At 60.6% G+C, this 10,662-nt stretch overlaps 1 protein-coding gene across 1 annotated transcript in view; it reads right to left on the minus strand.

Annotated features, from left to right (window-relative positions):
• The window catches only part of TRAPPC12 (trafficking protein particle complex 12), a 14,576-nt gene that overhangs the window by 233 nt on the left and 3,681 nt on the right, over window positions 1-10,662 (minus strand). The window contains exons 3-12 of the mRNA XM_005867283.2: window positions 10,171-10,287; window positions 9,186-9,299; window positions 8,518-8,656; window positions 6,495-6,607; window positions 5,354-5,426; window positions 4,636-4,709; window positions 2,100-2,198; window positions 1,478-1,578; window positions 396-483; window positions 3-188 (exon numbers count right to left, since the gene is read on the minus strand). Of these exons, the coding sequence (XP_005867345.1) occupies window positions 3-188; window positions 396-483; window positions 1,478-1,578; window positions 2,100-2,198; window positions 4,636-4,709; window positions 5,354-5,426; window positions 6,495-6,607; window positions 8,518-8,656; window positions 9,186-9,299; window positions 10,171-10,287 (1,104 nt within the window). The remainder of the gene's footprint in view (window positions 1-2; window positions 189-395; window positions 484-1,477; window positions 1,579-2,099; window positions 2,199-4,635; window positions 4,710-5,353; window positions 5,427-6,494; window positions 6,608-8,517; window positions 8,657-9,185; window positions 9,300-10,170; window positions 10,288-10,662) is intronic.

Genomic DNA, 10,662 nt, shown 5'->3' on the forward strand with positions numbered 1-10,662 from the left:
GCCTCGAGCAGCGCCTGCTTCTTCTGCGCGCTGCGGGAGGACTCGAGCTCGTACATGGTGGTCAGGTTGAAGAGCACGCTCTCGTGCAGGTAGTGCCCGGGCTCCTGCTGCACCAGCGCCTCCAGCTGCCGCAGCGAGTCCTTGAGCCGGCCCAGGTACAGCAGGCACACGGCCGCGTTGTTGTTGGCCTGGAGGACGGGCGTCAGGACTGCTGTGCCCGGGCGTGCGGGCCGGGACCCCCACCCCCTCAGAGGATGGGCGTCAGGACTGGGGCTGTGCCTGGGGCATACAGGGGTGTGCAGGGCCGGGGTCCCCACCCCCCATGGCCACCGCCCGGGCCAGAGGGCTGGACAGGGGCCTGCAGGTGTGAGCCCACATCTGCCGAAGCGCCTTACCACTGCATTTGTGGGGTCAATCTTTAAGATCTCTGTGAAGAACCTGTGGGCTTCTGCGAAGTTATTCTGGCCGAGGTGAAGGAAAGCTCTGCGACAGAAGCGACAGTAAAGTGTCAGCCTCCCAGGGCAGCGGCACGGGCGATGTTCGCCCTCAAGTGTGACCTTGAGCCGCCTGGGACGGTGACCTCCAGCCGGACAGTGAGTGCCGCCGCTGGCCCATAGCTCGCATTCTGGATAGAAAGTAAGGTGCTGGGAGCACCCGCCTTGCCCTCCCCTCCTCTCCCTGGCGTAGTCATTACCTTACCTTCTTTCTCCTAAGCTCCAAGGGCCCTCCTTTGCCTCTGTAACTTTCTAAATAAACTTTCACTTAAAAAAGCGGCCTAACCGTTCTTAATCGCAGCGTGGCTCTGCACCTACACTTCCTGCTGTAAACAGTCCTGCCTCAGCTTCTCTCTGCTCCCGAGGGGGTATCACCGGCCTCACGGTGCTGTGGGTGTTGGCCCGTAAGAGCCGCCCTGGGACACAGCGGTGCTATGGGTGTTGGCCCGTAAGAGCCACCCTGGATACAGCGGTGCTATGGGTGTTGGCCCGTAAGAGCCGCCCAGGAACACAGCGGTGCTGTGGGTGTTGGCCTGTAAGAGCCACCCCGGGACACAGCGGTGCTGTGGGTGTTGGCCCGTAAGAGCCGCCCCGGACACGGCGGTGCTGTGGGTGTTGGTCCGTAAGAGCCACTCCGGGACACAGCGGTGCTGTGGGTGTTGGCCCGTAAGAGCCGCCCCGGGACACAGCGGTGCTGTGGGTGTTGGCCCGTAAGAGCCACCCCGGGACACAGCGGTGGGCGCTGGGGAGAGTACATACAGATGCTAATTTATGTGAAAAATGGGGGCAATGTGAGCACTCTGAAAAACAAAGAAAAATGCTTAAAGTCAATTCTTGCAGCTAAAAGAATGACTGTGATTCAAGAAAACCCGTCCACTCCTGGGGCTGTGACTTGTTCCGGTTCTGAGACCTGGACAGGGGGCTGCGTCCCCTGAGGGCTGTGCGCGCCGGGAGCTGCGGGAAACACTGTGTGAACTCCGTACCTGTTCATCAGCACCATCATCTTCCCCTGCGGCCCGTCGAGCTTCTGTGTCACTTTCTCCACGTCCTGAAAATACTTCTCGGCCGTTTTTATGTCTCCAATCTGCTCTGACAGAGTCACCAGTCAGTTCAGGTGGCAAGTCTGCAGCCACGCACAGCTCAGCGCCTGGTGTCACGTCATGAAGACGTGCATGTCGAGCAGGGGGACTCTAACCACTCGCTAAGTATCACTTCCTGCTAAAGCTGCCGGAGACGGTGGGATGGATGCAGTGGGTGGACTCCCTGCGGCCGAGTCAAACCTAACACGTGGGCCACGCTAGACGCACGGTCTGCAGTCTATACTTTCTGAAAGAATCTTGGCATAGCAGCAGTTACACAGAATAAAAATAAAATTAAAGACTAAAAATTAAAGGTATAACAGGGACAGTTTGAACTGTGGCAGCCCCATCGATCTTTCTGGTTGTCTGTGACCAGTGAAATGACAGACACTCACTCCCCGTGCGCTTGGGCCCTTGAGTTCTTTGTCCCACAAGCTAACTTCTCGGTTGTGCCTTAGCTGCCAGAGTCCCTGGGGACGGTCAGTGACCCCGGCCTTCCCCACGCGCCTTCGCGGGCAGTGCCCACCTGAAGGAAGATGCGGCCGATGCCGCTGAGCAGCTGCGGCTCCTGCTCGGGGTGGAACTGGATGACGGAGCGGTAGGCGTCCACGGCCAGCACGTAGTCCTGTGGGGAGCAGCGGCTGTCAGGTGAGGACAGGGCTCTGCCCAAGGCCCCGTGGACCCCGTGTGGAGGACACGGGAACACATGCATGGCAGGAAGCAGGAGGCCCAGCAGGAACCCCCGCCCACCCAGGGCGCCTGCCTTGCCCGCCTGCAGGCCTCTGTGAACCTAAGGGGAGGCAGTGCCATTTAAAGAGTGAGGTGAGCCCTGGCTGGTGCTCAGTGGTTAGAGCATTGGCCTGTGCACAGAAGCTCCCAGGTTAGATTCCTCGTCAAGCAAGCACCTGGGTTGCAGGTTCATTCTCCGTCCAGGTCGGGAGGCAACCAATTAATGTGCCTCTCGCACACTGAGGTATCTTTCTCTCTCCCTCCCTCCATCTAAAGCAATGGAGAAATACTTTCAGATGAGGATTAACAAACAACAACAAAGTGAGGTGAGCCCTGGGAGTGGCGTCCTGTGCACCAACGGCTGTGGGTTCCATCCCTTGGAGGCAACCGATCGATTCCTCTCTCTCACACTGATGTTTCTCTCCCTCAAATCAATGAACATATCCTCAGGTGAGGATAAAATGATAATAAATAAAATAAAGTGAGAGGAGGACTCTCCCAGCCCCGTGACACATGGCTGTGTGGGCGGGCGTATGCAGACACTCGGCGGGAGCACACGAATACATTTCTCATCGTTGAAACGTTGAATTAATATTTATTCTCTGTCATAGAAATGTTATTCAAAATCATTAAATGCTGAGGACATAACCCTGTTAGCCCACACACATCACTTAGCTCACATGACACCACGCGGCAGACCCCAGGCCTGCGCTGCCGGGCACGGCCACCAGATGGACGCGGAAAGCACGAGCCTGAGCGGCCATGACTGCAACAAGGGTCCCTCTTTAACCCGGGAAGGAAAGGCTAAGCTGCAGTTCCAACCCCACCTTCACCTGACAGCGTTCTGAAACCCAGCACCGTGCTCTGTGCCGACACCGCCCACACCCCACCTGCGGGCAGGCAGGAGGCACCTTTGTGCCGAGGTATTATGACGATGCAACAAAGAAACGCATTTTCATCCCATAATTTTCGGTTCATGTCTTAAAATGCAGAAAAGCCGCGAGTGTGGGAACAGTGCCTCCCTCCTGTGGGTTTAGCCCACGGTGAGCGCAGTGTCTGCCTGTGACCTCACGGCTGTGCTGGTTTCTCTACGCTGGGACTTCCCGCGGAGCTGACAGGGCCACAGGGCGGGGGCAGCAGGGTCAGAGCGGGACAGGGGTGGGGAGTGGCCTGTGGAGGGCAGAGGGGCAGGACCGCAGCCTCGGGGAGCAGCTGGTCACTGCGGAGCTGGGCTCGGGGCCACCTCCCTTCTGCCCACACGGCCCAGGGCAGGTGCGGCTGAGGTGTGAGGGGACAGGGACAGGACCACCAAGGCCGGCCGCCGGCCTCTGAGGACACGTGAGCCTGAAGGGAAACGGCTGTGAGTGACAGCGCTCCTCACCCCCACCCCCACCCCAACCCGTCCTCACCCCGCGCTGGGGCTGGAGGCTCCCCGGGATATGAGGGGCACTGCAGGGTCACTGCACCCCAGTGGCATACACGAAGGGGCACAGAAGGTGGGCCTGGCACAGGGACCGCTGTGCTGGCTCCTCCAGCGGGTCCCAGCCACACCTCTGTGACAGCGGAGGAGCGGCTGTGGCTCTGAACTTACCCCTGCTCCCAGCCCTCCCCGAGCCCACACGGAGGGTCCACGGCTACATCGCGGTGGCCCGCAGGCATGGGGCGCCATCGTCACACTCCTCCACTCCGTAAACGGCCTGCCCACCTGCACTGCAGCTCGGAATGACCTTGGGGGCCGTGGGGGAGGCCCCACCGCTCATCGGGGCCCAGGCGTGGACAGCGAGGCTGCTGCCTTGTGGCTGATGGGTTCCTGCAGCCGCTTCCTCAGCCCCTGAGCAGGTCACCCTGGGGCAGGTGTGAGCCGGGCGGGGGGTGGGAGGGCGATGGGGAAGGGGCTGCAGGTCCCCATACAGGGAGAGGCCCCAGGACAGGCTGTGAGCTGCAGGGCCTGCCCGAGGAGGGGACTGGAGGAGACAGCACCCCCCACCCCCGTCCCAGGTGCAGCCTGGCCGTGCCCTGTGGTTGGTAGGCTGTCCCCTGGGCCGGGGCGCAGTGTCCTGTCCTGGCACCCAGCCAATCACCCGTCGAGGAGAAGGCCCTCTCCCACAGGAGCACAGAGCCACCTTCCGGGCGAGCGCAGGGAGAGCACGGGGACCGAGTGGGGGCAGCCCACTGGTGTGAACCATGATTTAAACTGAATCACCAGACCCACGTTTAACAATACTCGGGACGAGGAAAACTCTCCGTTCTGTGGAATTTCTCGCACAGAAGTCACAGCACGTGGAGTGTGTTCCCGCTGTGTGGACCCTCCGTGTGCGCCCAGCCCCACGCACCTTCATCAGGAGCAGGCAGTTGGCCATGGAGCAGGTCACCCGGCCCAGGCGGGACCGCCACAGCTGCACGGAGGCTGCAAGAGAGGGCGGTGAGTGAACACGGTGCTGGGGTGGAGCCCGCTCACCCGAGGCCGTCCATGGAAGGGACACAGCAGCAGAGGGCAGGGCTCTGCCTTGGGGGGCAGACCACAGGGCCAGGGCCAGCGTCAGCACCCCGAGAACTCCTCACCGTGAAATGGGGGGAAGGGGGGGAAGGCCTGCTGCCCATGGCCTGTGCAAGGCGCCCCATGTGGTCAGCACTGGGCTCTGCCTTCCCTTCAATGGAAATGTTCTCCAGTTAATTCACTTATTCACTATTACACGCTTTTTAGAAAAATTGTATTGAATTTATTTGGTTTCATATGTACATTTCTATAACACATCATCTGTGCATGGATCCAAAGTCAAGTCTTCCCTTCCACCCTCTCCTACCTCCCCCACCCCTTTCCCTCTTGTAATCCCTGGAGGATGTACACATCCACCCGCCTGGGTCCAGAGGGGCAGCCTGGGCCTGCCCTTTCTCCCATCTCTTCACAGAGTCCCAGGCCGAAGGACCCTGGGAGCTGCCCTGGGATGATGGAGGGCTGATTAAGGGACAAGGAAAGGGGGTGAGGCCACAGAACCAGCGGGCTGCGCGCCGAGAGCCCCGGGAGCTGCGCAGGAGGGAAGCCGTACGGACCTTGCCTGTTCTCGGGCGAGATGCTGCTCATGCTGCCGTCCTCGGCCAGGCCTTGCTCCAGGTGGGCCAGGATCTGCAGTCAAAGGAGAACAAAGCCCTGCAGGTGGGCCTGGGCCGTCCCACCTGCCCCCCGGGAGCCACTTTCTCCCGAGAGCCGGGCCTCAGGACCTTTCCCACACACCCCGTCCCGCTCGCTGCCCAGCACCCAGGTGGCGGCCACCTGCAGCGCGCAAGGCTCGGAAGTAAAAGGACGAGATGACCTTGAACCGCCCCCACTCCACCACCACACGGTGGTGTCTTTCCTTCAGTGGGTCTGCCGCCTGCGCTGAGACCGTCCCGGGGTCGGGCTGCTGGCGGCTGCAAGTTAGGGTTACGTCACCGTCCCCCACCTGGGGCTGTGGGGCTGCACCCTCCAGGAACCCCATACCAGTTCCCCCAGAGCAGCTGGGACTGAGAAGGCCCTGAGATGCAACCTCATTTCTCTAACAGCCAGAAGCTGCTGCTCCTGTTGGCGTGCTGTTCTAGTCTGAGGGCAGCTCCGCACACGAGCTCCACCCCAACCGCGTGCATCATGGCGGGCAGGGGGCAGGCCTGTGAGAACTCTGAGGACCAGCGCTGGGAGGCAGGCGGCGGCCTGGGAACGGAGCACTGGCCCCCAGGTCTTCCTAACGTCACCAATGGAACGATCTCACCGCCACACAATGTTACTTCCCAACCCAGGGCGATTCGGGGGCGATTCGGGGGGCACTCCGGCCCGACTGTCCTGAGTCAGGGGTGCAGGTGGCAGGGTCAGGGCGATGTGCCTGGGCTCTGGGACCTCAGACCATTGTCTAACGCTGCCCGGGGCCTGCTTGGCAGCAGCAGGCGCTCAGGGCACTGCAGGAGCCGAGGGCCTGGCACGCGTCCGAGCTTCCCCAGTGCCTGGGCACAACTCGCAGGTGACTTCTACGAGAGCTCTCCTGCTTCACCCACAATGCCACTAAAGACCGAGGACTTCAGGACTCCAGCTCCCCAAGCCTGCCCCCTGCCCGCCATGATGTCAGCGAGCAGACAGCACAGGGTCCCAGCAGGCCAGGCCTGCCTTCCTGAGGCGGCAGGGGCGACAGCGGGCACGGGGGAGGGACGGGGGACGGGAGCCTACCTGGCTGCAGACAGCCTTCACCCGGTGCAGCCGGTCCAGTGACTCCTGCGGGTTCCCCAGGTACTGCTGCAGCTCCGCGTGCAGGATGCGCATGGAGAAGGGGACCATGGAGCCTGCGGCCAAGGCCAGAGCGTCAGCCGGTGCCGTGAAGAGCACGCCCTGCCCCGCGCACGCATGCGAGCTGTGCAGACCCCCACAGCGGGCACCACAGGACCGCCTGGCACCGTCAAGTTCCCCATGGTGCCCGCTGCAAGCATGTTCTAGCATGTCCTAGTAAGCATGCTCCAGGCATCAGAGGGCCAGGGGTGTCTCCTGCAGCCGTGTAGACTGTCACACTGATGAGACAGCTGGGCCCTCCTCCAACACAAGACAACACAGAACACTGGGCTCAGCACCGTCCACGGGCAAGCTCGCCTAGAAGGTGCTCGGCGAGGCTCCCCGGGACCTGCAGGGAGGATCGGCCACAGATGAGGGCGTGGGGGACCCAGAGCCAGGACGGGCCGAGCCAGCGTGCGCCGGGCCCAGGTCCTGAGGATGCCGCTTCAGCCAGAGTCTACGGTATGTATGCGTGTGCATGTGTGCGCGTGTGCACATGCGTGTGCGTGCTGGGCTAAAGTTGTGCCTCAGAACGGTCCCAGCAGGAGGCACGGCAACATCTGGGCTGCCCAGACACGGGGACCCCGGCGCCCCCAGCTCCATCGGTCAGTGCCGAGGGGGAATGAGCACCACTGCTGTTCAGGAGGAAAACAATTCACGCATTTCTTTCTTGAATGTGGGGGACATGGCGAACAGTCACAAAGCTGGTATTAATGTAGCAAAACTCTTTCAGAATTCAACTCTAACAGGTGTTTTTTAAAAGAAGAAAATTTGACATCCTTTTAAAATATTAATATGCCCCTCCCCCCAGGAACAGTTCAAAGCAAAAAGAGAGGAGCTTCTGGGTCCGGCCCCTCCGCCTTCTGGGGTGAATATGCTGAGTGGGTACAACTGCGCCCAGCGTTTAATAAAAGGCATCGAAGCTTATTCATACACATCATGTGTTTGCTCACATACTGCAGCTAAATGAAATGAATCGGAATCGGACACTGATGCTGGTCACACCACAGAGCGAGAAGGAAAATCAGTACACATCCCAGACGCCACTGTGGCCGAAGGTCGCACTCAGGAGGGCCTACGGTCCCTCACGGGTTACGGTAACTGCCTGATGGCGCGCGGCCACCGTCTGCTCTCCATCCGAGGTCCGACGTCGTGGCTTCAGCAGCGCGCCCCTGGTCTCTCGTCCTCGGGGGAAGGAGGAGGCAGCGCACCCTGAACCCGGACTTCACTCCCGAAGCTGCAGGGTCCCGGGGGCCACCACACCGTCCTGGCCAGGGCATCGCCGAGCGCGGCCTACTCCCCAGCAGGGACTGCAGACAGGACCAGCGGGCGCCAGCGCCCAGGGCAGAGGGCAGAACAACGAGGCGGTCCCTTCCTCTTAACCCGCTGGTGTGACTTGCTGTTCTGAGTGCCCGGCTCATGGACTCAACAGGACAGGAGACCAGACACGGCGGTTCAGTGAGCTGGCCCTGCAGACCATGAAGGTCTGGACAGCCTTTCGCTCGACAAAACACCTCCAAACTGCCCCCCGCCCCCCGCCTAGTTCTCATTTCCTGCCGCTCTGTCTCACGTCGCCCACATTTTTCAATAAATTAAACGACAGCAGAGGCTGAGACGGCACAGAACAAGCACGGGCGCACGGACGTGTGTGCGTCCCTTCCCTGAGCACATCTGAACCTGGTTACAATGCAAAGTACTTTTTACTCTGGAGCAAGGCCAGGAAGCCTGAGGGCCCCCAGCGTCCTTACTGGACTCTCGCGGGAGCTGCCTGGGAAACGGGGGGTGAACCCGCGGCCCCGTGAGCGCGTCCAGGTGGGGGTATTACAAGCAGGTGAGGCTCTCAGGCCCACTGCCAGGTGCCTGATCGCCCAGAACCGGGAGAAGAAGGAAACGAGGACACCCGCTGTGGGCAAAGCGAAGCCCTTACCCCTGCGCCCCGGGTACACGTGCGGGTAGTACTCGTAGTAGAGGTCGGGCTGGTCCAGGCTGCCGAAGGGCTCGAACTCCAGCTCCGCGTTCTGGAACAGGCCCAGCTTCACCAGCAGCGCCAGCCGCACGAACCACAGCTGTGCACGTGGAGGCACAGGTCACCGCAGGGTGGACCTTGGGGACGGGCCTGCCTGATCCCCCTCCGCCAGGCACCCCCTTAACTGCTCCGGGTGACCTGTGCCCACACGGAAAGCTCCAGGAGGCAGGAACCCAGGGCCTCTGCGCGCCCCCCTCCCCGCTCCCCTAGACGGCTCTTCCTCTTCACACTAGTTCTGCATCCTTATCCAAGAACTGCTGTTACCAGGGAGAGCAGCCCTGAGGAGGCCGGCCCCTCCCTGTGCCCCACATCCCTGACCCGCCCCAGCCCCTCCCCCAGCAACTCTGCAAGGACACTGGGTGCCCAGCCTCCAGACTCCTGGTCTCGGGACGGAGACAAGTCCAGGTCACACCTGTGTTGTCACAAAGGGGACCAGAGCATTCTCACCCTGGGATTGAATTCAGGGTTCAAAACCCACTTTGTTCCCACTGTTCTTATTGGAACGAAAGGTCCCGGCCCCTCCCATGCCCCCTGATTACAATAAACAACAACCCAGTGCCCAGCTGTACCTGCAGCGAATCTGCCGTGTGGCTGGTGGGCAGCCCGCTCTTGCCGTAGCCTTGGCCGTGGGCTGTGAGGAGGCGCCCGCACAGGTCCACTGCCGCCCTCCAGTTTCTGCTGCTCTGAAAGGCAGAGGCAAGACGGGCCCTCGAGCACCGGGCCGTGTGCTGGACGCAGCGGCAGCGCCAGGTAGCCCGCCCAGCGGAGGCCACCGGGTGAGGCCGAGGTCCTCGCCACACGTCCATCAGGCAGGAAGGGGCCAAGCACGCGACCCAGCCCAGGAGAATGCAAGGACGCCAGCATGTAACTGCCGACGGCCACGGCGAGAACCTGGGGGAAGCTGGCTGCAGCCCACATCCCAGCTGCCCGCCTTTCTCCCAAGATAACCATCTGTGAGCTTTTTCTGCTTCACCTTCCAGTTTAAGATCAACGCTCTAATGGGAGGCTGTGCTGGCTACATGTGCGTGTCTGTGAGGTCTGCATGTGGTGTGAGGAGTTCTGTATGTTTACATGCTTCTGTTATTAACATGAACGCCTCGATGAACTGCACTGCTGCGACCCGTCACAGGCCAGTCTATCAACACAATGCACTTCCGCGCTATTTCCTGCTGAGACTTGAACCACAGGGACACCCGTGCACTAACGAGCCTTCCGTACTAAGTGCAGAAGACAGGACAGTTTAAAAAATAACAAAATTATTTCCCTCTAGACAGTCTATTTGATGAAGCTTATTTAATCCATGTACACTCTGCTTCAAGTAACCCGATCACTTAAAACAACGGCCTTTAGACTAATGGGACTGCACACTGAAAGCGTGTTGATATGATGCTTTTTGCTACACAGGCCTGGTACCGATTCTAACAAAATTCTATTTACGTGCAAGGGCTTTGGAGAATATGTGCAAGGTAATGACTCCAAGGAAAACATCATGAAGGAAGGCAGGACTTATCAAGAAAACACACAACCCTGGAAACCAAACACACTGCTCCTTACAATGAGCTGCTTCAAGCCGACGAAGGACTGCTCCACCGAGCTGGCGTCCGCCACCGTCCTCCGCGCCGCCGCCTTCTCCCCCAGGAAGCGCAGCAGCAGGTCCTTGACGGCATCTCCCTGGGAAGGACGTGCGAGGCAGGTCAGGACAGCGCAGCGTTCCCTAACTCAGCTAAGCAGACATCACCCCGACACCCTTTCTCTATCGGTACGTGCAGGTCACCGTGCAGTTAGGATTCACAGCTTCCCCTGACCCTGACCCTGCCTGGCCTAGGTTAAACCACAGAGCAGCAGCCCTTTCTCAACTCGAGTGCCGAGCGCTGTGCGATGCTGCGGCCGGGGAGTGAGCTTCCGGGCCTGACCCTAACGCCACGTGCAGGCCCCGGTCCTTTTGGCACATTTCCAAACACCCGAGGACCCCTAGTCCCAGCACCCGAGAGCCACCGGGTTAAGGGTTAAGCCACTTCCATGGCACCTTCCATTTCCCAGAATTAC

Source organism: Myotis brandtii, unplaced genomic scaffold, assembly GCF_000412655.1.
Source record: "Myotis brandtii unplaced genomic scaffold, ASM41265v1 scaffold247, whole genome shotgun sequence".
NCBI lineage: Eukaryota > Metazoa > Chordata > Mammalia > Chiroptera > Vespertilionidae > Myotis > Myotis brandtii.